This window comes from Mobula birostris, chromosome 6 (assembly GCF_030028105.1).
Source record: "Mobula birostris isolate sMobBir1 chromosome 6, sMobBir1.hap1, whole genome shotgun sequence".
NCBI lineage: Eukaryota > Metazoa > Chordata > Chondrichthyes > Myliobatiformes > Myliobatidae > Mobula > Mobula birostris.
The window spans coordinates 171344777-171369924 of record NC_092375.1 but is presented as its reverse complement, the minus strand read 5'-3'; the positions used below and the strand labels follow the sequence as shown (position 1 = coordinate 171369924).

The window sequence follows — 25148 nt, the reverse complement described above, 5'->3', positions numbered from 1 at the left end:
GCAAGACAAACTTGGGTTGTTCTCCCTAGAGCATTAGAAGCTAAGGGGAAATCTGACAAGAGGCTTTTAAAATTGAGAAGCATAGATAGGGTAGACAGTCAGAATCTTTTCCCCAGCATTGAAATATCAAACACCAGAGGACATTTTTTAAGGTTTGAGGGGTGAAGTTTAAAGGCAACATGATGGGCAGTATTTTTTTTTAGGCAGGGAGTAGGTTACCAGGAGTGGTTATAGAATTGGGCATTTGGTGGAGTTGAAGAAGCTTTTATATAGACAGATGAATATGAAGGGAATAGAGGGATATGGATGATGCACAGGATATTGACTATAAATTGGCACAACATCATGAGCCAGTGCTGTAAAGTTTTAGAGTAGATACAGTAATTATTCTTTCAATGATAATGGAAAAAATGCACTAGATGACCCAAAGAAAACAAGTATGACTCAGTTTGAATGGCTGTACCAACTTAAAATGTTATCATTGTTCACGTAATGCTATTGAAGCAGCACACTAGATTACTACCTTTGGGATTGACATATAAAGGGTAAGATCATTGCAGGTAGTTGAGAAAAACTTACACTTTTTATTAAAAAGTTGTTATGCTTTTTTAAAGTGTGCCAGTTAAATATTAATTTCCTTTGTAGCATATTAAGAAGAAGGCTGATGAATGGAAAGTAAAGATGGAAGTAATTGCTGGTAAGTCCACTTACAAGATAAATACATTTTCACTACTGTAACTATGGTTCATAAAGAGTGGATTCTGCTAATTGGAACAACTCTTAAAGAACAAAAAACTGATTGAGAAAATAGCAGGATTAATTTCTTTGTTCATTTGGAACAGTATGCCGCTTAATTGGAGCAGGAAACTGTTGCCGAACAGTTTCCAATTATAAGTCATGTGTGTTAAGATACCACACTGTGTTGAGAGTGATCAGTTTTAAAATAGTGTCAGTGTGTGTGCTGGTATTCAAAAAGCAAAGAATGTTGTCACTTCAAAAAAATGAAGAATTTGAGAAAACCTGTTTAAAATCTTTTAATAAGGCAATTGAATAATAATAACTTCTGAATAATATTGTGATTGTAACTGTTTATTAACTAAATACTGGTGTGTACATATCTATGAAGATTTCAAAATACCATTCAGTATCAAGAATTCTCACCACCTTTATCAGGCACCAAGATAGCATGTGACATTTCTTGTATACACATTTCACTGTTCTCAGGTTGTAAAAAAAAGCTTTCACTGCTAGATTTGATAGTAAAGATCAGTATTATTTATCTTTTTTATTATGCGAATTTAAAGAATTGAGAGGCGGCACTATGTGCTGTGTGCCAACAAAATATTGTGTATGCTATCTTGGGCACATGTGCCATAGGCTCCCCACCACACATCTTTCTTCAACATATTGATTTGGCCTCTACATCATTCTGCACTAGGGAATTAAATTTCACCACCTTCTGAAGTCTTGTATCTTACCCACATTTCCAGAAAGTTGGCATGCCTAGTTCTAGATCCTTAGGTGGAGAAGCATCCTCCTGCATCCATTTGGGCAGATGTGTTAAAGGTTTGCACATTTCAATTAAATCTCATATTTTAAACTGCCATTATGCAGTAACACACACAAAATGCTGAAGGAACTCAGGGCAGGCAGCATCTATGGAAATGAAAACAGTTGATGTTTCAGGCTGTTCTCAGGACTAAGGAAGGGGAAATATACCAGAATAAAAAAAGGTGGTGGGGGGTGGGGAAGGTTAACTGGAAGGTGATAGGTGAATACAGGTGGAGTGGGAAAGATCAAGGGCTGAAGGAATCTGGTAAGAGTAAACAGGAGGAGAAAGGGAAGGAGGGGACCCAGGGAGAATAAGCAGGTGAGAAGAGGTACTCAGGCCCAGTTGACTTCCATACCTTCTTTGCACCCCTTTCATGGCAGGTATCCTCCTTTCCTTGTATACACAGAGACCAAAATTGCACATATTTCATCATGGCACGTTTGCAATGCTTCCATTAAACCCTGTATGAAAGCTGAAATCTGCTACCTTTTATTTAACAGAACTTAGGTATGACTTGCCAGCATCATATAAATTCCACAAGAGGAAATCAGTAAGTAAAATCTATTAATTGCTAGTTTTATTAAAAGTTATCAAGTAATGATTTCAATGAGAATGTAGGTGGCATGATTAGTGATGTCTGCAGACATCATCAAAATTGATAATGTGGATAGTGAAGAATGTTGTCCAAGGTCACAACGTGATATTGATCAACGGAAAGTGGATTTAAAAAAAACATCAGATGGAATTTAACTTTGGCAAGTGATGTGTTTTTGGAAATTAAAGCAGGGCAGGACAATTTAATGGCAAGGCCCTCAGCTGCGTGCGTGTGTATGTGTATAGATAGACCAAACAGAGACCTAGGGATACAAATACACAGTTCCCTAAAAATGGTTAAATACAGAGACATCATCGTGAAGGCATTTGATATGCTTTGAATTCCACCCCATGTCAGGGAGGGCGACAGGCCTATGCTTTCCTAGCTGTGATCACAGCATTTAAACCATAAGGCACTAGAGCAGAATTAGGCCATTCAGTCCAAGCCTGTTCCACTGTGGCTAATTTATTATTCCCTTTGACACCCTTACTTTAAATATACCCAACGACTTGGCCTCCACAGCCATCGGTAACAATGAATTCTACAGCTTTGCCATCCTGACTAAAGAAATTCCTCCTCTTCTGTTATAAAGGGACATCCTAATATTCCGAGGCTGTGCCTTCTGGTTCTAGCCTCCCCCATTATAGGAAACATCCTCTCCCTATCCACTCTAAGCCTTTCAACATTCGATGTGTTTCAATGAGGTCACCCCATTAGAACAAAGGTAGTAGAATGGTACAAAACATGGGTTAAACTACACATGGAGTATTGTGATTAACCTAGAGAGTGTGCAGACCACTCAGAAGAACTTTGACTAGATACGCTGGAACTGTTTTCCCTGGCATGGGAAAAACTTAGGGGTAGTTTTAGGGAGGTTTATAAAATCATGAAGGGCAGTGTTCTCCTCTGTCTAGAGGAAGTCTAACATCAGGACAGCATAGGTACAAAATAAGAAGAGAAATTAAAGGGGATCTGAGGGCAGTTTCTTCCCAGAGTGATGGGTATAAGGCACAAGCTGCCATCTGTGAGAGGGGAAGCAATCAGCATATTTGCGACACATTTGGACAGATACATGGATATGTAAGATTTTGATTAAAATGAGCAGCCTAGATTAATTGACCTGAAAGGCTGTTTCCTTGTCATATCTGGAGTTCTAAATCAATAAATGAAATCAATTTTAGATCCAAACACACATTTTAAGGAACTCAAAGTACAAAAGTTATTACAATTTCTAGATTGATAATTACCATCAAGTCATTTTCAACCTTCCCTTAAATTTAGCAACAAATTCTCAAAGCAATTTGCAAATTATCAAAATATTTGGGCTGATGAAAATTACCATGGTTTTATTCAACTTGGTTTCTTAATCTAATGTACTAACAACAGTGCACAACTATTGAAGGAATGCAATTCCTTCCCATTCCAAAGCATAGAGATTTAATACACATTTAGATCGTAGAGATTTAATACACATTTAGATTGTGAATCTTTGTTCATTTTTGATCCAATTAAAGATGGCATTCACTGTAGATAAAACTACAGATTGGTATCAAATCCATTGCATGTGCTGAGGCTTAGATTTGCATACTAGCAGTATCGTATTTTTATAAATAAAAATGTTAATCTTTAGTACTTGAAGTACACAATATTTAGTTTCCACCAATAAATGATCCGTATAGGAAACTAATATTGCATTACACCAAAATATGTTTTAACAAAATTTTTATAAAAACATCCACACTTAAGCATGCAATTAAGGCATCTTCAAATTTACAGCAGTGCACTTATTTTAAATTGCAGATTGACATTGAAGTAGACTTCATCCGATTCTCAGCTAAATAAATCCTTGAAGAGATGCAGTGTGAAGGCTGTCTGAATTAAACAGTGAAGACTCCTTGGATGGGACATGTGCTCTATTTGTTCTTTTTATACAACAAAACAATCTCATTGATCACTAGATTCATTTTGTGTTTTTGGTTGTTTTGCTGCAGGCTCATTCACAGATTCAGTTTCTTCAAGTGTTCGCTTCTTTGGACTTGTAGCAGCTAAATTAGATAAAGGAGTTTGATTAGTTTAAAACAGATTTGCAGTAGAGAACAAGAATTTTAAACTGGACCAATAACTCAAATTGTACTTAGGGTAAAAATATCCTGATCTTTATAAAATATCAGGGTCACGTTCTTACAATTAACTTTCAATGTTGTCCCAATAGAAACTCAGTTTGCTCATATTTAAGAACAGGAGCATATTTACTGAGTAAAATGTGTTAGATAGTAATATATAAAGTGGAACTTCCCACAAGTACATTAAATATTTTGCAAAGTGATACTAAGTAACTAAAAATATTCTGAAAGAAGCATTTGCTCAGACCAGCCCGCTCAACCTTTCGTGTGCAACATAATTCTTCAATTGACAGGTTAACAATTTAGTTAAGAGGTAAATATATTGAAGATGAATATTGAGATAAATTTCCTAAGATTGCAATGCAATTCTTACTCTGCATCAGTTTACCCTCAAAGATTGGGCATGTGCATTTACTACATGAATAGTTCTAAGTGTTGGATTTAACTATCACTTACAGTGCAAGTTTGGCAACTTACCAGCCTCTCCAGTTTCCTGCGCTTCCTCACTGTCTTCGTCCTCAAATGTTGTTTTCTTGCCTTGGAACTGCACCCTTTGTGGTCCGCAGCCTCCTTTGCCACCTCTTCCTTTACCCCGACCTTTTCGCGCTGCAGGTAAATAGTGCAAGTATATTTGCAAAATAGAGCAGCATTTTGAGTATTATAATGAATATTAAGTTGCAAAATAAAGCAGGTGACAACCCCAGTTATAAAGCTTTACCTTTGGCTCTATGTCTGTTCAGAGATTCCTGATGGTCTTCTATTATCTTCTCTAAAATTGATTTTTCCTCTTCACCATCAACCATTTCCCAAGTCACTTCTTTGTCTCTCAAAAGCAATTTTCCATCATGAGCTGCTTTTGCCTTTTCAAGTATTTCTTTTGCATTTGTTTTGAAAAGGATATTTCCCTAAATCCAAAATGAATCTTTATAGAATATATAAAAAAACTTAATTTTTGAAATTATTAAAATGAAAATTTACCTCTTTAGCACCCCTTATAAAATCTATCCACTGTATTTCACCATGAGTGGAGAATATTTCATGAATATCTTCCCTGCATGTCTGATCGGTCAAATCACCAGCAAACTTCAGCAAGCACCCAGTTCTTTCTTCAAACGACTTCTTTAAAAATAAATTCAGAAGTTTTCTTTAAAAAGCAGCAACATGGTATGATCTTCATCCCATTGTCTCTTCCAACCATAACTCCAGATTTTGATACTTAAACTCTGACATTATGCACATTCCTGTATTTTTTCCTCCATCATTGGTGGAATGCACCCAGCTATCTGAGCATTAGAATTCACATTCTAATATGTTCCTCAAAACTTTGTTCTGCACCGAAACTTGCAACTTTGGTAGCTCTAAAACACTTGTGCTGTGATTGCACCTCTTAACATATCCCACTGAAATCAGCTGGATGTGGCTTTACTAAACATTGTAGAAACTCGCTCCAACTGGGAAAACAACTTCATTGTATTGAAAATTTCAAGTGAAACTTTTCTGCTGTTTAAGAATTTTGACTGCTTCAAGCTATCTAAATCTATACAGTTCAAGGCAGCTTGATGTAGTCAAATGCTTAATAAGTGGAAAATTTTCCTGGTACTCAATTTATTCATAATTCAAAACCGTTTCCAACATCCTTTTTAAATGTGTTAGTGAAAGCAAGCGAGTTTTTGTGTACTTACCTTGCCGAGCACATCTTCAGAATTTTTCTGCTGTTCTTTATCACTAAGATAAACAATACTGATTTCAACCAAGGGAATTTGCATAACAAGGATAATTCAGATATTTTGGCAAATCTACTATGTAGTCAATGGATTATTGTCAGTCAAATCTTTAATGTTGGAAGAGGAAAACAAATGCCATAATTCCCTGCAATTTTTTCACCACTTAAATTTGAGAAAAGGGAAAACTAAAATATGTTCAACTAGATGCAGTGCTTCCAGTTTTCCAAGACAAAAGCACCCATCTTATCTGCTCATATTAAGATACAGACAACTGCCAATAGGTAGATTTGACTTAAAATTAAAATTAGTGATTTCTAAAAATATTTCTTGAAACTAAATTTCATAATCATCCAATTGTTTGCAGCCTTACCCCCCATCAATTTAAAGATACTCATTAACAAAATAGGGATAGTATGTAATTAGTTGTTGAATTTACTTACATTTTAGATTTTGCTTTATGCTGCTTTCTCTCTTCGGCTTTTTTTTGAAAATAAGCATCTCTTAAGAAAAATAAACATTCTTAAATTCATTAAAATGCTAAATTCTGATCTTGTAGATGTATTTATTTGAAAAGCCCCACAGAATTTAAATAGCTGTAATGGTAAAATAATGGGTTTTATTACAAAAAATGCTCGTTTCTTAGCACCTCTGAACAAAGATATTTGAACAGTAATGCTGACAGCAGCATAATCTGGCCTTTTGACTCAAGTGGAAATTTAATCTCAAATTAAATACCCCCCTATGTGCCCCCACTACCTAAACAAAATCAAAAAGGATGCAGTATTTTCTGCATTGAGGAGATCATGCCTACTTTCAGAATTATACACTAGCACTGTTTTCGACCACCTCCTGCACCCCCCCCCCCCCCCCCAAAGTTACAGAAGTAGAACTTGTATTCTTATTCAGGCATTCTCCTATCGCTTCAGCAAATTTTTTGACTTACTTGAAAAGTACAATCATTTCAGTTTCTTTATACTTCCACCCTGGAGCTTCAACAAATTTTGTAGCTGAATCTAGACTGTCAAAGACGACAAATACTGATCCCTGTTGCAGAACAGTGGGAACAACTTAGTTAATTTTGTCATTTCTTGGCTTTGGATATTTTTGAAGGTGAAGGAGGGAGGGAGAAGGGGAGACAAATACAAACCTTAAACTGCCTCTGCAGTGTTCTTCTCATTTGTATATTTTCCACAGGTCCACTTTCATCAAACCAGTCCTTAATCTCATCAAGTGTTGCACTTGTAGGGAAGCCTTTCTGTTTAAAATGTTTAAAAAGTTAACCTTTTGGTAAATACAGAAGAATATATATTTTTTTAAACAAATACATTTCAAATTCAAGAGGTTTCCTCTCAAAGTTTAAAATATTCATTATTTTATATTTCTGAAAGGCTAACATTTACACCAAGGCAATAACTGCAACCCGTCAATGAAAGTTATCATGAATTAGGTAAAATACTTTCCAGCAAGTTACAAACTTATTTGGTCAAAGTACATTTTTATGCACCCATTGGTGGCACATTCCAAATCTGTAATTTATTAGAACAAAACACCCTTCTCACCTCCGGCTAGCAGATAACATCCACTGAGTGATATCAACACTAAAATCAGACCGACAGACTCTGAATGGAGACACTAACATAATAGACAACAGCTCTAGACATTTAGTTATTTCCAAATGTCTAATGCACTTAAGGTTTGTACTCTCAACGTTACCTTTTCCCCCAAAAGTTATTTAAGAAAATCACATGCTTTTCTCTCAAGTATAATCCATGATTAAAAATACAATCCAGTATACTTTTAACAAAGTTAGATTCATCAGGAATACTTACAACATAGACAGATCTGGCTTTAATAGAGTTTTTATACTCCTCAAGTTCAGGAAGAGGCTTGCTAGGAGAACGGCGGATTTTGGATTTGTCCTCACTTATTTCTAAAAGTCCACTTTTGGACTTCTTGAGACCTTCTACTATTACAGTGAAATCTGTTGTTAGACGACTTAACCTGCAAGACATTTTCAAGATTCAGAGATAATTTACATCACTACTTGCTTTAGCCAACTGCAATTTTCCTTACCTGTTAAACTTAATCATGGTTTCTAGGGGTATCCAGCCATCATCCAACTTGATCTGTTCTTTGAGAAATTTATCTCTTGGCAAATTGTGATCACCAAAGTAATACTGTACAAACACAAAGTACAGAAGCTGTCAAAATGCACTTCCTAGGAAAAGTCGCTGCCCCATCTGCCACCCAAATAAAGCCATGAAAAGCTTAAAATTTCAAGTACTAAAGTTTTTAATCATTAACCCCAAGAAATGTAATCGTGACCCAAGAACAGCACCACAGGCCTTTACTGAGAAAAATCAGTTAAAGATATAATTAGAAAACTTTGAACACTTTAGAATTGTTAAGAATTTAGAGCAACAGGTTGTAAACTAAAACCAAATCTGCATTCAACCCATCCATTAGCACAACAGTGAAGCAGAAGTAGAATTCCATGCAATTCTCTAACCAAAAGGGAATTCACTGCAACAAGAAAATGAAATTTCTCATTTGCACGTCTCTGATCTGAACCCGTGGCAGAATCAAATATTTCACCCAAGAAACAATTGACTTGTTACAAGCAGTGATACTGATGAAAAGTATTGGAACATTCTTCCTCCATCAGAACTAGAAGAGCTTGAGACTTATGAAAAAGACTTGCCATAATGTAACTTTTGGGAAACTGAAATAAAAAGTGTTGGAAAGAACAGTCAATAGGTCTTCAACTGCTTTTCTCTTCACAGGTGCAGAATGGCTTGTCGAATGTTTCCAGCATTTTCTGACTCCAGTTTTGAAACGGCCATTGGTTTCTTCACGTTGTTCAACACCATCCCCCCAACCCCCCACCCCCCCCAAACAGGCAACTTGGTACACCTACTGGATAATTTTGATGCAAATTTAAAGTGCCTTCTACCAGATAAGCCTTTAAAGGTGATATTCGGACAGGCCATAATCAAATAAATTAAAAGCACACAAAATAATAAAACAATATTAGGAAGACAGAGTAGGGCTTTATGTTCAGGGATTCTGTTAAGCTAACATATGCAGATTTAGTTAAGCAGGCTGGGAATGAACATTATTTTTTATACTTGTTAAGATACAGAACAAAAATGTGGAATACGACAGAATCACAAAGTTCAGATCGATAATGGAGAATGAATAAACACAGCAAAGAAACTGACGGGGACGCCAGTATCAGTGAATGAATTAGTCATGATGAGGGATGAAGATTAGGATGGAAGTACTGGTTTCAACTCAATCTTCAAAGGAAGTGCTTCAGAAATTTGAAAAAGTACAGCATATTTGATACTGAGGAGAACATCACACATGTGAGCTGACCACTGGAACAAAACAAAATCAAGACGATATATAAATAGGGGTCTTGATCTGGTTCAGCAACAAACCCAGGACCTGCACATAAAAGAGGACACCCTAGGTATGGAAGTCAACACAAGTTGATAGCCCAATAAATACTATAGCCTACGTCACTTGTTTTCTGCTACAGTGTACTAAGGTTCTAGTAACAAGGAGGAGAAAAGCAAAATGAGCAGAGTAGATAGGAAGCTAACTCATGATAGCTAAAGAGCAGCTACATATTTACCCAGCCAAATTACAAACAAGAGAATCTGCAGAACTTAAGCTTGCAATACTCATTTTTAAAAAAAGAACAGTTTCTAAATTGAAAAAAAATCAATGAAATTTCTATCCAATATCAAACTTTATTCACATCTATCAAATCATCCGAATGCATTTCAGTATTACGTACTTCAATCTGTTCACATATTTTCTTCTCAAGTGGAGTCATTTCTAGTGCCACTCCATTCTCCGCCATTTTGGCAAATCTGTACAACAGAAAATGCATAATCCAAGAGATTCAAGATTAATGTCTTTCCAGTACACAACTGCAAAGGAGAACTAAAAAATTTACTCCAGATCTGATGCAGCACAAATAAGATACAAGGTAGCTTACATAGATTGGCTGCAGGTCCACAAAGTGACATGAGGTACCCTGTACACAAGGGGACTGACAGGAAATTTACTTATTTACTGAGATACAGCATGGAATCGGCCTTTCTGGCCCTTCGAGCCGTGCCGCCCAGCAACCCGATTTAAGCAACACACACACAAAACGCTGGTGAACGCAGCAGGCCAAGCAGCATCTATAGGAAGTAGTACAGTCGACGTTTCGGGTTGAGACCCTTCGTCAGGACTAACGGAAAAAAGAGATCGTAAGAGATTTGAAAGTGGAGAGAGAGGGGGAGACCTGAAAAGATAGAAGACAGGAGGGGGAGGGGGAGGGATGGAGCCAAGAGCTGGGAAGTTGATTGGCATAAGGGATACAAGGTAGGAGAAGGGGGAGTATCATGGGACGGAGGCCTTGGAAGAAAGAAAGGGGGAGGGGCGCACCAGAGGAAGACAGAGAACAGGCAAAGCGTTATTGTGAGAGGGAAAGAGAGAATAAATAAATAGGGATGGGGTAAGAAGGGGAGGAGGGGCATTAACGGAAGTTAGAGAAATCAATGTTCATGCCATCAGGTTGGAGGCTACCCAGAGGGAATACAAGTTGTTGTTCCTCCAACCTGAGTGTGGCTTCATCTTGACAGTAGAGGAGGCCATGGATTGACATATCGGAATGGGATGTGGAATTAAAATACATGGCCACTGGGAGATCATGCTTCCTCTGGCAGACAGAGCGTAGGAGTTCAGCGAAGCGGTGTCCCAATCTGCGTCAGGTCTCACCAATATATAGAAGGCCACACTGGGAGCACCGGACACAGTATATCACACCAGCAGACTTGCAGGTGAAGTGTCACCTCACCTGGAAGGACTGTCTGGGGCCCTGAATGGTGGTGAGGGAGGAAGTGTAAGGGCAGGTGTAGCACTTGTTCTGCTTACAAGGATAAGTGCCAGGAGGGAGATCAGTGGGAAGGGATGGGGGGGATGAATGGACAAGGGAGTCGCGTAGGGAGCGATCCCTGTGGAAAGCAGAAAGTGGGGGGGGGGGGAAGAGAAAGATGTGCTTAGTGGTGGGATCCCGTTGGAGGTGGCGGAAGTTACGGAGAATTATATGTTGGACCTGGAGGCTGGTGGGGTGTTAGGTGAGGACAAGAGGAACGCTATCCCTAGTGGGGTCGCGGGAGGATGGGGTAAGAGCAGATGTGCGTGAAATGGGAGAGATGTGCTTGAGGGCAGAGTTGATAGTGGAGGAACGGAAGCCCCTTTCTTTAAAAAAAAAGGGAAGATATCTCCTTCATCCTGGAATGAAAAGCCTCATCCTGAGAGCAGATGCAGCGGAGACGGAGGAATTGCGAGAAGGGGATGGCGTTTTTGCAAGAGACAGGGTGGGAAGAGGAATAGTCCAGGTAGCTGTGAGAGTCAGTAGGCTTATAGCAGACATCAGTAGATAAGCTGCCTCCAGAGATAGAGACAGAAAGATCAAGGAAGGGGAGGGAGGTGTCAGAAATAGACTAGGTAAATTTGGGTGGAAGTTGGAGGCAAAGTTGATGAAGTCAACAAGCTCAGCATGCGTGCAGGAAGCAGCGCCAATGCAGCGAAGGAAAAGTGGGGGACGGATACCAGCATAGGCTTGGAACATGGACTGTTCCACATAGCCAACAAAAAGGCAGGCATAGCTGGGACCCATACGGGTGCCCACGGCTACACCTTTAGTTTGAAGGAAGTGGGAGGAGCCAAAGGAGAAATTATTCAGAGTTAAAGACCAATTCCGCTAGACAAAGCAGAGTGGTGGTAGAGGGGAACTGGTTGGGTCTGGAATCCAAAAAGAAACGGAGAGCTTTGAGACCTTCCTGGTGGGGGATGGAGGTACATACGGACTGGACATCCATGGTGAAAATAAGACGATGGGGGGCCAGGGAACTTGAAATCATTGAAAAAAAAGCCCAGAGCATGAGAAGTGTCATAAACATAGGTGGGAAGGGATTGAGCAAGGGGGGATAAAACAGTGTCGAGGTATGCAGGAATGAGTTTGGTGGGGCAGGAGCAAGCTGAGACCTGACCCCTGATTTAACCCTGGCCTAACCACAGGTCGGTTTACAACAACCAACTAACCTACCAACCAGTACGTCTTTGGACTGTGGGAGGAAACCCATGAAAACCCCTTACAGCAGGAATTGAACCTGCGCTAACCACAACATTACCATGCTGCAAGTATTGGTGACTGGGGGGAGGGTTAGTGGGTGGAGGCGTGGATCAGCCGTATTGCTCGAGTCCAGTGGTCCGAGGGTGGATACTGCGTAGCTGCCTCCCTGATGGGAGCAGGACAAATGGTCCATGAGCAGGGTGGGCAGGTGGTTCAAATTAAACATTAAGCCATTTCCAATCAAATAAAATGTTCCTTCACACTGACTTGACTTTAGTATACACTTGGGAAAATTATGTGTTGTTAAAGGGCATAATTGTGCCTAAGTAGTTAACCATTGTACATGTAAAATGACACTAATATTTAATATGAATACTTACACATTAAAATATTTGTATTCATGTAAGGGTTTCAGAATTTTAGGCAGGCAAAAACTGAACTACTGAAGTTAGTAACTGCAGAAGTTGGATAACCATCTCACACAAAAAAAATACAATCCATTTCTGACAATTAGGTCAGGATATGTAAAAAATAATTGCTTTCCCACTGATTCAGCTGACAGACACATTTGATGGCCACAGCTGATTTTAATTACGTCAAATTTGTGTCCAAACATGCCATTTGGTACCCTCAGGTAGCAGACATTCCTAAATACAAACTATGATTACTAAACAGGACTTCCATCAGGTTTTGCTCTCTTCCTGTATTTTTAAATTAGACATTAACAGGTCATAGTTTTAAGGTGCTTGGAAGTAGGTACAGAGATGTCAGAGGTAAACGCTTTTTTTTTTAAATACACGGAGTGGTGAGTGTGTGGAATGGGCTGCCGGCGGCAGTGGTGGAGGTGGAAACGATAGGGTCTTTTAAGAGACTCCTGGATGGCTACATGGAGCTTAGAAAAATAGAGGCTATGGGTAAGCCTAGGTAGTTCTAAGGTAAGGACATGTCTGGCACAGCTTTGTGGGCCGAAGGGTCTGTATTGTGCTGTACGCTTTTTATGTTTCAAACTTATGCTTACAATTTTCTTAAAATTCTCCTGCACCCAAGAACCATTGTCCTATGACAGGTAAATTATTCCCCTCCTCAAAACCAGCGTGAATAAGCGTCACGATGGTTTAACCTATACATTACACCTACAGTGTAATGTCCAATTCAAATATGAAATCATTCCTAACTAAGCAAAATCTATTTTGACGTTGGTAATTATATATTGGAAAGTAAATTGGAATTAAAAATTCATAAATTAGCCCCATAATCGACTCATGATCATGTTTAATCCGGTGGCAAATATTTCGAAACAAATCTCAATGGCTCATAGGGAAAGACTGTGGACGCTGGTGATGTGAAGATATAATCTGTTATCGACGATTATCCTTGAGCCTTAATGACTCTTTTTCCTCTGCACAAATACATTTTTCGTGGATTTAGGGCAGTGTAGGTTTTAAGATGCCAAACGTCTTTCCCCATCCCTCTCTTTAAGTAAAATGAACATCATTTGCTAAGCTTCAAGATTTATTAAAACCGGTCCAAACGATGGCTTCCAATACATTAACATTAGAAATATATGTTATTAGGAAATTACGTTCTGCTTTTTCTTGCGTTAGAAAAAAGGGCTTCGAGGCCTGTTGAATCATGCCGTAATTGCGAACAGAACTGACGCAAATAGGATGTGTATTTATTCCTGATTAAACACGTAGACCGAATTTACAGTCCACAGTCAATGAAAATCGTGCTCTGAAACGTGCTGTAAACGGACACTGAAAGTAGGAGAAAATTCAGCTCGCTTCATTAATCATGCTCCGCTCAGCCGGCCACGCGGTCACCAGGTTGCATGCAGGCACGGAGATCACTGAGCTAAGCCGGCCACCCTCACTGGGCAGCCCTTACGGCAGTGTAAATACAGCCAGCCGTACACCAACGCCGGGGAGCGGGATGAACGGCTCCCATTTGCCCACTGACCACCACACGCCGAAAACAGGGCAGCCAGAGCCCGAGCAGAGACTGGCGACGAGAGATACAGGACCTCCATCTTCTCATTCCACCCACCCCATGCCTCCTGTACACAAAGACCCGCGCCGCGGCCCGCAGAAAATTTCATCATCATTACCTACCCAGCTAGATCAACGATCCGCCGAAGCAGCCGCGCAAACCCACCCGCCGCTCGACCGCCGCTTCTTAAAGCCTCCCCTGCCTCGCGCTGGCACCCGGCGTCGTGACGCAATCGCGGCGCCGGCGATGAACTCCGAGTGCGCGCAGGCGCGAAGTGTACTGCTGCGCCCACAGGTGGAGGATCTCCAGTCTGGTACTGTGGTCCCTTATGGTCATAGGTCCTTCAGCCACATTACACTCTCGTCTGGACTCCGTCATCAGTGTTATGGCAGTGGCTCGATTTTCGTTGCGGGGTGAGTTGTTTGTAAAGGTTTCAGAGGGCAACCTAGCATCATAAACCGAAGACCGAGCAGTCCCAACGTAAGACTGTACAACTAATAGAAAACAACAAAAGCGAAGGGAAACTAAATTCAAAATGATGACATTATTAGCAGTGTTCACTTTCCCTTAAATTTGCCCATCAGTGCAAAACAGCATCCATCATCAAGGACCTCCACCATCCTCTCTTCCGGAAGAAGGTACAGGAGCCTTAGGTAAGTCGTTCAGGAGCAGTTATTACCCTTCAACCATCAGACTCCTGAACCAGTGTGGACATCTTCACTCACCACAACACTAATCTGTTCATTGGACTCACCCTCAAGGACTTTACAACTTAAGTTCTCAGTTTTATTTATTTATTTATTATTATTTCTTTTTGGATTTGCACTATTTATGTGTAGTTTTTCATTGATTCTATTGTACTTCTTTTGTTCTATTGTGAATGCCTGCAAGAAAGCGAATCTCAGGAAAATTGGTGATACATACATATTTGGATAATAAATTTACTTTGTGAAAGACCCCAAGCATACTGAATAACACCACGTTCAAGAAAAAGAGTAAACAATGTGTTTTTTAAAATTTTCATGCATCGCAAGCATGTTTTTTCTCTAGAACCATCTGCTGGCATGGATAAAATTTCAGAAGTCCAGAACTGGATGAATTAGACAGTCCCACATGATTTAAGGCCTCCACTTTCCTAGGCTAAGCCAAATGCAAAGCTAATATATTAATTAGTGATTACCAATATTATCTGATTTCATTGGCATTGATTGAACTATATAAATAAACAAGATATGCATTTAGATAGCTTCATTCACAAGAAGCAGTGATGGACAACACAAGCTGGGAGAAGCAAGCTGTTAGAAGACTATTGTCTCTTTGTCTGAGAAGACGGACTCTTGACCTCACAATCTTTGTCATAGTCCTTACTGTCTGCCTACATTGCACTTTATTCTGCATTTTCCTTGCACTACCTCAATACTGATTTGATCAGTATTGATCAAAGATCAAAAACAAAGTTTTTCACTGTATATTTGATAATAACAAACCAGTTTAACATCCTTCATCAGACAGTAACTTGCCTCAAGGAGAGCTCTCAAAGCTGAAAACAAAAAGAGAAGGGATGAAAGGAGAAAACCACCTTGTCATACATCTTTTTCACATTGGTTGTTTGCCTATCATTGTAGTTTTTTACTGATTCTATTGAACTTCTTTGTACCTGCTGTGAATGCAAGTCCTGGGTACGACGCTAAACTGCAACCGGTGATGAGGCTCTGATTGGGGACTTTCAGAGCTTTGGGGAAAGTGGAGTTACCCATTGGTCATTCATTGCTCCCAGGGCTGCTCTGACCTGGAATGGTAGCACCTGCAAGGATTCCTGCTCAGGATACGAGCGAAGGCCAACGGTGGATCCGGCAGGTTCGGTAACTGAACTTATGACGGAGAAGGCGGATGGGCTAGGACCTCAAACCTCAATGGCTATAGTACAGGCGGATGAACATTTGGGAAGAGAAATGGTGATTTTTTAGTTCGCCCAACAGAAGGCAATAGCAAACCACCGTTGCTAGATACTAGGTTTCCTAGAATCTATTTGCTAAGAAAACCATGGTCGCAATTAATTGAAGAAGAAAACTTAAGACAAACATTTACAATTGAAGTAAGGAATAGATTTCAAAGTCTAGAAATAGAATCTGTTGAAGATGATAGCAATCATGTAGAAATGAAGTTTAACTCTCTAAAGGATGCCTTGGTAGAATCAGCAAAGTCAGTGATTCCTAAAAAAGAAAAAAAACATAAAGGATAAATGGATGACAGATGAAATCAAAAATCTAATGGAAGAAAGGAGACGGAAGAAAGCAAATCCTATAGAATATACTGTAAATCCTTAGATAAAAAAGTTAAAAGTTTATGTCAAAAAGCCAAAGAAGAATGGTTAAACCAGGAATGTGAGCAATTAGAAAGAATCCCTATTACTGATCTAAAAAGGTCACATCAACAAATCAAGAATATCACTGGTAAAAAGCTCCTATGTTCTTCGGGTGGATGTTTGAAAGCAAAGGACGATACCATTATCATGGAAAAAGATGAGATTATGAACAGATGGACTGAGTATATTCAGGAATTGTTTGAAGATGATTGAGGCAAAAAACCAGAAATTAAGAACATTGAAGGTCCAAGTATTTTAAAATCTGAAGTTCGTAATGCAATAAATAAGATGAAGAAAGGAAAGGCAGCAAGTCCTGATGAATTAGTAATAGAACAAATTATCACCCTTGAAGATTATGGAATTGAAAAACTTACTGATTTAATTACTGACATTTATGAGACTGGAATAATACCAGAAGAGATGAAAAAATCAGTATTTATCACTGTTCCTAAGAAACCTGGAGCAATAGAATGTGAATTACATAGGGCCATAAGTTTAATGAGTCATATCACTAAGATACTTCTAAGAATTTTGATGACAAGAGCTAAAAGTAAGATACAAGCTGAAATAGGTAAAGAACAATGTGGTTTTGTGAAAGACAAAGGTACAAGAAACGCGATATTGATGTTAAGGATACTATCAGAATGAGCTATTCAAGTGCAAAAAGATTTGTTTGTTTTATCGACTACACAAAAACATTTGATAAAGTGAAGCACAATAAGTTATTTGAAATATTACAGGAAACTCTAGATCTAGATTTGAAAGACCTCCACCTAATCAGAAATCTGTACTGGGAACAAACTGCCACTGTAAGAATAGATGGAGAAGCGAATTAGTTTACGAAAATCAAGAGAGGCGTTAGACAAAGGTGTGTTTCCTCCCCTGATTTGTTTAATGTGTACAGTGAAACAATATTACAAAAATAAGAGCATCTTGGGAATCAAAGTTGGCGGTGAAAACATCAATAATTTTAGATATGCGGATGACACTGTGCTAATTGCAAGTATAGAGGAAGAACTACAAAACTTAATTGATATAGTTGTTGAAGAAAGTACAAAAATGGGTCTGTCTATCAATTGCAAAAAGACAGAATGTATGGTGATATCCAAAAAGAAGGAGAATCCTATCTGCAGGCTGAGAATAAATGGGGAAGACATAAAACAAGTACAGAACTTTTGCTACTTAGGAAGCTGGGTGACATCAGATGGCAGGTGCGACACGGATGTCAAAAGAAGAATAGGGAATGCAAAAGACTCCTTTACGAGAATGGAGAGTATACTGACCGATGCTAAACTAGGTACGACAACCCACCTCAGAGCACTGAAATGTTATGTTTATCCAGGTATGTTATATGGCTCAGAATGTTGGACAATATCTAGTAACATGAGGAAACGAATTGAAGCAGCAGAAGTTTTTGAGGAGAATGCAAAGAATATCATGGATGAAATGAGTATCTAATGAGGATGTCATGAACAGAGCAAGCACAAAGAGAGAAATAATGTATGAGATCATGAAAAGGCAATGTTACTTCATTGGACGTGATTAGGAAAGGAGTTCGAATGCACGGTAATTATGGGAAAGATTGAAGGGAAGAAAGCAAGAGGAAGACAAAGACAAATGATGATGGAGACAGCAGCCAGAGAACTAGAAATGAATACCAGTGAATGGATCCACTTGACCCGGAACAGGAGTGTGTGGGCCATGGCAGTCAAAGCTCAAACTGGGCATGGCACCTGATGATGATGATGATGATGACTGTGAATGCTCACAAGGAAATAAATCTCAGGGTAGTATATGGTGACATAAATTTACTTTGAATTTTGATGACATTGATGTAATCACAAAAAAATGCACACCAGCTGCAATACTTCATTAGGAATTTTTCACTTTTATCTTTATAACCGATCTAGTTTTATTATTCATTTGTTTGCTTCACCCACAATTCTCAATAGGTCTATACTTATTGCAGGGTTTTCTTTCAATTTGCCACATTTCTATAATTCTACTAGCTTTTCTGTTCACTCTATCCCTTTGGACTTTTTATACTTTCTAAAGTCTTAGCCTTTTCAGATATTTAGGAATTGGATTTACCAACTTTTAGAAATAACATGCTTAATGCTTACATTTTGAAGATTGCAATGTGGTTTTCAAAATGGAGCACACAATTAGGTATCCTGAGAGATGTGTGCTTGTTTTAATAAAAATTATATAACCCTCTTGATTTTAACATTATCCCCCAGGAGAAAGAAAAAAAGTAATTTTGCGTACACCATGCAAGTGTCATACCTTAGCTAATGCATTTCTTCAAGGTAAGAAAATCCTATCAGAATTCCCAATAGTACAGTTGTTAAAACCAATCCAATTCTTTCAGGTACTTTTAAACACATTGCTCATTGCCAATCCGTAGTTATCATCGTGAGCATACACACACAAACACACATTCTGATCAGTAATTTTTGCTTGTTAATTTTTACTCAGTATTGTTTAGTTTCAATTCATCAAGGATAAAGAAAGCTCTCGTCATCCATCCATTTGTGTGCACGCCAGAATAATGTATCACAAATCTCAACAGAAATCAGTGAAGCTGCTTCAATAATTTGTAAAGTATGTGAAAATGTTGAGAGCCATTTTTGATGTTCTGTAGCATGAAAGTATGATTTTTTTCCTGATCTGAGGACTCAATTTTGGTTCGGAATGTTGTTGCTCGCTTCAATTGTGTGCATGATCTGTATTTTTTTTTCTTTCTCTTGCACATCAAGTGTTGGTCTTGTATTATGCAACACACACAAAATGCTGGAGGAATTCAGCAGGCCAGGCAGCATCTATGGAAAAAAGTACGTCAAGGTTTTGGGCCAAAACCCTTTTTTGCATTTTGTGTGTGTTGTTCAGATTTCCAACATCTGCAAATTTTCTCTTGTTTGTATTTTATTATTATTCTTTTTTTAAATTGAGTTCCTTCAGGTTTCTTGGTTTGTGGCAACCTGTGAGCAAGCAAATCTTAAGGTTGTATAATTTATACATATTTGATAATAAATGTACTTGAACCTTGAATCCTACATATTTTCAGAAATTCTAATGATTTTCAAGCCAAACACCTACCTTCTATGACAAAATAGATTGATATTCATAACAAATAGGTTCACCTCTGAAGCATATTGATGAGAGTGTAGATTTGAATAAAAGTAGTTCTGAGGCATGCAATCTGCATGGAATTAAATTTGCACAAATTAGAGCAGTTTGATAATTTTGGACGGCAGAGGAAAACTAGGAATGGAAAATAGAAAATAAAAGAATGTTATAATACTCAAAAAAAAAGCTGCCCAGTAATTTAAAAAGAACTTTAAATTAAAAGTGGAGTTAATAGGGTACATAATGGAAAGTGATTCTATGCAAATAGAATTCTATTCAAAGGAAGCAGCCACAATATGAGATATTAATAAATCCAAGAGGAAGTTCAGGGGAGCCTGAAACTAATTAATCATCAGGTGTAATTGAGTCAAATAAGTTAAATTTATTTATGTGAAAGCTAGATTTATTATTGAAGGGCAAGAGAATGGAAGAATACATTGACAGGGTGACATGAATAAGACTTTATGAATATAAACGTCAGTGGAGACCTGTGAATCAAATTGCAGCAGTGTTGTACTAAAATAGAATGTGCATACCACAATATGAGGCATACATCCAAGGTTGCAATGAAACTATTTCACTGGCTAGGATGGAGGAAAGTTTGTTCAACCTTTTGTTGGGTTATTGCTTTATGCATGCCAAAAATATAAACAAGATACCATACAGTTCTCAAAGCCTAATGCCCTAGACGTTAGATCAAGTAATCACACCGGGGCTAATACTTACAGCTTGCTCTTATTAGTGAACTAGTAAACATGACTTTGAAGTGGATGATTCACTGATGGAACTTTTTAAACTGTCTTATTGGTAGTTACTTTAGTTTTCAAAATTCAGATTGTTTTCACTACACAAAATGTGACACAATAGGCAAAGTGTGATAGAAAAGTAAAATGGTGCAAATATTGAAATAAAACAAAAGAAAAAGTTAGCGATACCCAGCAGGTCAGGTATCTGTGGGTTGGGAAATAGTTAACATTTCAGATCAATGATCTTCAATTACACCCCTGGTCATCAACAGTTAACTCTGTTTGTTTCTCCTCAAATGTTACCCAATCTGCTGAACACGTCCATACTTTTTCTGTTTTTACTGATCCAGTGTGAGAATAATGATGTACTTTCTGCCTCCAGAAGTTCTCGCACTAGTCTTCAAAATAGGTCAATAAAATTACTTTTTTTTACATCATGTACTGAACAATCAAACAGCAATATACCATAAAGGAAAATAGAAATACTGTCATGTAGAGAAAGCAGAATAGATTGGAGAAAGTAGGGAAAAGAAGGGGGGGGGTTAAAGAAAAAGAATTGGAGGAAATGGAAGAGATAAATGGCAGTTGAAGAGTGAAGTATAGGAAAGGAATCAGAAGGCTCTGGAAGAAAAAAGAGTGAATTAGGAAAGATCATAGAAGTGTAGAATCAAGTGAATAAAGGAAAAGAAGAAGGATTGGGACGGGAATGTAGGGATGAGTGTTGGTAAGCTTTAGAATATCACTTTGGTTGACAGTAGGCTGCAGGAAAATTATCCAAGTGTACTGGGGATAGAAATGCTGAAAGTCAGGGTAGTTCAGTCCCATTGATATTCAATACTCTGTTGCCCAGTGTTTTCTGGTGAATAAGCATATGATTTGCCACACCTCAAACCTCTGATGCCACAGGAGATTCCAAATAAAAATAGAGTGCTTGAATGTAAACCTTATAAGGTGCTCATAAAATAAATGGCTGGTATTAACTTATTTTTTAATGTACGAGGAGTGATTGATAAATTTGTGGCCTAAGGCAGAAGGAGTCAGTTTTAGAAAACCTAGCACATTTATTTTTCAACATAGTCCCCTCCTACATTTACACACTGTTACGTACCCCGTAACTGGGTTGCCAAACCAGCAGAAATGGATCATTCAGTTGGAGTCTGGATTACTAGAACTAAGAAAGTTTTATTAAAGAAACAAGCAACACAGTAATCGAAAGGATAATAAATGCAACAGTTCAGCAATGATAAACACACATGTGCACAGAATTAAGATAACAGGATCAATCAAGCTCTATCGTTGTCTAGGGGTAAATGACCAATTTCAAAGTGACACAAAGTCCAGTTCAATTTAGTTCAGTTCGCAGTAATCGTTGCCATGGCAATGGACAATGTGGGGGGAAGGAGAGAGAGAACAAGAACGAATGATCATTCAAAACGGCTTCCACACACAGACCTGCGATATTGCTCACAAGCAGCTTTCGGGCGAGTCCTTTGTGATATCACCTGAGGTCACCGACTGTGACCCCTCCTCCAGATGCGGTCGATCCTCTGCAGTGAACCTGGCACCCAAGCAAGGGCGGACACACACCGGGTTCCCGCTGATCGTACCTTTCCACCCTGTGCATCTAAGGCTTGGTTCCGCAACCAGCCTTCCAAATGACTCCCGCCGACTTGCGGGGGGGGGGGGCACCGCTTCCAGGGTCTTGTTACCTCGTGGTGTCGTGTGTGTTGCCTTAGCGAACCTGTCCCTTTTTATCCCCCTGCTGGGGTATCGCCTGTCCATCACTTCAAACAGTTCAGGGTTCAAAGGGGGAGCCGCTCTAGACAGCTCTCTCTCCCGTCCCTTCATTACATATCTCCAAATGCTGCTCCATTGTCTTCCTTATCTCTCTCTCTCCCGAAGACAGGTGGTAGACCAACTGCTGATCACACAGGACAGCTAACATCTATGTGTATTCTTGTCACAACACTTAGTCCAGTGGTCGTGGAGCATACGGATCTTGGACCTCCAGAAAGTGTCCACAGCAGGGGTGATTGATAAGTTCACGGCCTAAGGTAGAAAAAGATGAGTTATACAACTCTCGTTACATGCACATGCAGGTCAACTCTTTGAGTGATTATGCAGAAAGTTTGAAGTTAATAACCCATCTCCTTCTACCTTAGGCCACAAACTTATCAATCACCCCTGATGAGTTATTAACTTCAAACTTTCTGCATAATCACTCAAAGAGTTGAACTGCATGTGCATGTAATGAGAGCTGTATAACTCAGCACCTTCTACCTTAGGCCACGAACTTATCAATCACCCCTGCTGTGGACACTTTCTGGAGGTCCAAGATCCATATGCTCCATGACCGCTGGACTAACTGTGTAAATGTGGGAGGGAGCTATGTTGAAAAATAAATGTGCTAGGTTTTCTACCTTAGGCCACGAACTTATCAATCACCCCTCGTAGCCTCCTTAGGTTCATGAAACGAGTCGAGCAGCAATAGATCTATTTCATTAGAGTCAATAATCTGGACATCATTCAGAAACTAAAATACAACTAGTTGAACAACTTTCTTGATCAGATTCATTTAAATTCATATATTTTATCTTCATATACTGCAAAATAAAACCCATGTCGTATTTGGCTGCTCCAGCAGTTTGGCTTAAATAAGATAACGGACATCAGATTTTTGGGGAACTACAAAACTCTTGCAGATTGTTTTTTTTTACTCACGTTGCCTTTTCAGCCTTACTGCTTTAAAAGCCTCTGTGCCTCAGTGACCATTTCAAGCATTGCTTAGCAGCCTCTGTGCATGTCAATGAAACCAAAGTCGGTGAGGTATTTTTCAATTGCTAGCAAAGTGTATGTCCTACTAAATCAGAGATTATCTTTAATCTGCACGTAAGAATTGGCCTAGCAATTCTAGTGTGTTCTAAGTGAGTGTACAAAATGTTTTGTTTCAGCAGCCTGCCAATGACATATGGGCCCACTGCTCCAAACTTCAGTGGACCTGAGGTATCACTGGAAGGACATTGTACATTTTTGTGAGCATCAGGTCAGTGATTAGGCAAGTTGCTAGAGGCAAGGGTTTGTGGTCAGGCAAGATTGGAGTAGAAATGTCTGGAATTGATGCTGATGGCAACCTCATCTTGAGATGGTGGTGATCAAATTAATGGTTGAGGAGGTTGGGGAAGAGTCAGTAAATGCAGTTAAGTGGCCTGGAAGGTGGGAGAATGAAGAACAGTTAAGTGGTCAAGTGGTGGAGTCAGGACCTCCACCTTGGGCTTTGGAATGTCTGTGTTTCAGGGTATTGGTGATGTAAGCCAAGCAGCGTATGGAAACAGGTCAGGAATGAGATCAACACCTCAGAAAGGAGATTAAGCATTTGGGTATTGTTCGATAGAATGGGTAGAGAGGTTAAACCCAATTGTGGGCTAATCTTTGTGGGATTTCAATTTACTGTCATATTGAACAGATGTAATTATCCTGGAAATGACCAATGATATTTGCCTTTAGGACAACATGGTCTAATTTTCCCAGCGTAACTCTCAGTTCAGCTAGCGGCTTAATCGCTCATTGGCTAACATGCTTTGTTATCTCTAGTCATAACTCAAACGTTGCTGCTACAGAGAAACCACTACCTCAGCAGTGGAACATTACAGAGAGGCCATTACATTAGCAGTGAAACCTTACAGCATGTTCCACTAGCAATACTCCAAAAGTGTAGGTTGAAAAATTATGTAACTTCATATACACACAATACAATTTCCATGCAGATCTCCATTTAAATCTCAGGACTGATGCAGAAAGTTCTGAGCCACAGAACAAGAGGATAGCTAATGTTCTGTTGTTTAGGAAAAGTTCTAACAATAAACCATGAAATTATAGGCCAATGAGCCTGATGTCAATCTTGGGTAAATGACTGAAGGGTATTCTGAGTGACAGGATATGTAATTATTTGGTTAGACAGGGCTGACTAGGAATAGTCAACTGGGCTTTGTGTATGGCAGGTCATGTCCAACCTATCTTAGAGAGTTTTACAAGGTTACCTAAAAGGTTGATGAAGGGAAGGTGGGGGACGTCTACATGGACTTTAGCAAGATCTTTAACAAAGTCCCACATGGGAGGCTGGACTAGAAGATTAAGTTGCTTGGCATTCAGAATGAACTAGTCAAATGGATCCTATGTTGGCTTATCAAGGAAAGCCAGAGTAGTAGTAGACAGTTGTCTTTCTGACCGGAGGCCTGTGACTACTGATGTGTTGCAGGGTTTGGTGCTGGGTCTGTTGTTGCTTATCTTCTGTGTTAAGGTATTCATGATTTAGATGATAATGTGGTAAACTGGATCAGCATATTCGTAGGTGACTCCATGTTTGAGGGCATAGTGGACAGTGAGGAAGGCTGTCAAAGCTGTAGCATAGTCTGGAACAGCTGGGAATAAGGGCTGAAAAATGGCAGATGGAATTTAATGCAGACATCTGTGAGGTGTTGCACATTGGGAGGATAAACCAGGTTAAGCCATACACAATGAATGGTAGGACACTGAGGTATCTGGTAGAACAAAGAGACCTGTGAATACAGATCCATATTTCCTTGAAAGTAGCATCTCAGGTAATTTGCGTCAGAAAGAGAGCTTGTGGAACATTGGCCTTGACCAATCAAGGCATTGAGTGCAGGAGTTGAGATGTTATGTTGAAGTTGTATGAGACATCAGTGAGGCCAAATTTAGAGTGATGTGTGCATTTCTGATCGCCTCCCTACAGGAAATACATCAATAAGCTTGAAAGGGTACAGAGAAA

The 25148-nt window shown here is 39.1% G+C and overlaps 2 protein-coding genes across 5 annotated transcripts in view; one reads left to right on the top strand and one right to left on the bottom strand.

The window, feature by feature from the left end:
- The window catches only part of mettl5 (methyltransferase 5, N6-adenosine), a 42892-nt gene extending 32579 nt beyond the window's left edge, over positions 1–10313 (top strand). For 2 of the 4 annotated variants that reach the window (XM_072261901.1, XM_072261902.1), the window contains 3 exons: positions 646–697; positions 2053–2102; positions 3948–8762. In XM_072261901.1, the coding sequence (XP_072118002.1) occupies positions 646–697; positions 2053–2102; positions 3948–3989 (144 nt within the window). In that variant the 3' untranslated portion in view covers positions 3990–8762. The other 2 variants (XM_072261903.1, XM_072261904.1) reach the window with 2 other exon arrangements.
- Positions 1074–14351, bottom strand: ssb (small RNA binding exonuclease protection factor La). Its single transcript, XM_072261900.1, has 12 exons — positions 14245–14351; positions 9800–9875; positions 8068–8171; positions 7824–7995; positions 7142–7249; positions 6938–7038; positions 6435–6494; positions 5953–5995; positions 5249–5389; positions 4989–5175; positions 4748–4876; positions 1074–4192 (listed from the first exon to the last, which is right to left on the bottom strand). Exons 2-12 carry the CDS (start codon positions 9863–9865, stop codon positions 4092–4094), a joined length of 1212 nt encoding a protein of 403 aa, XP_072118001.1. The 5' UTR covers positions 9866–9875; positions 14245–14351; the 3' UTR covers positions 1074–4091.
- Between the last annotated feature and the right edge of the window lie 10797 nt (positions 14352–25148).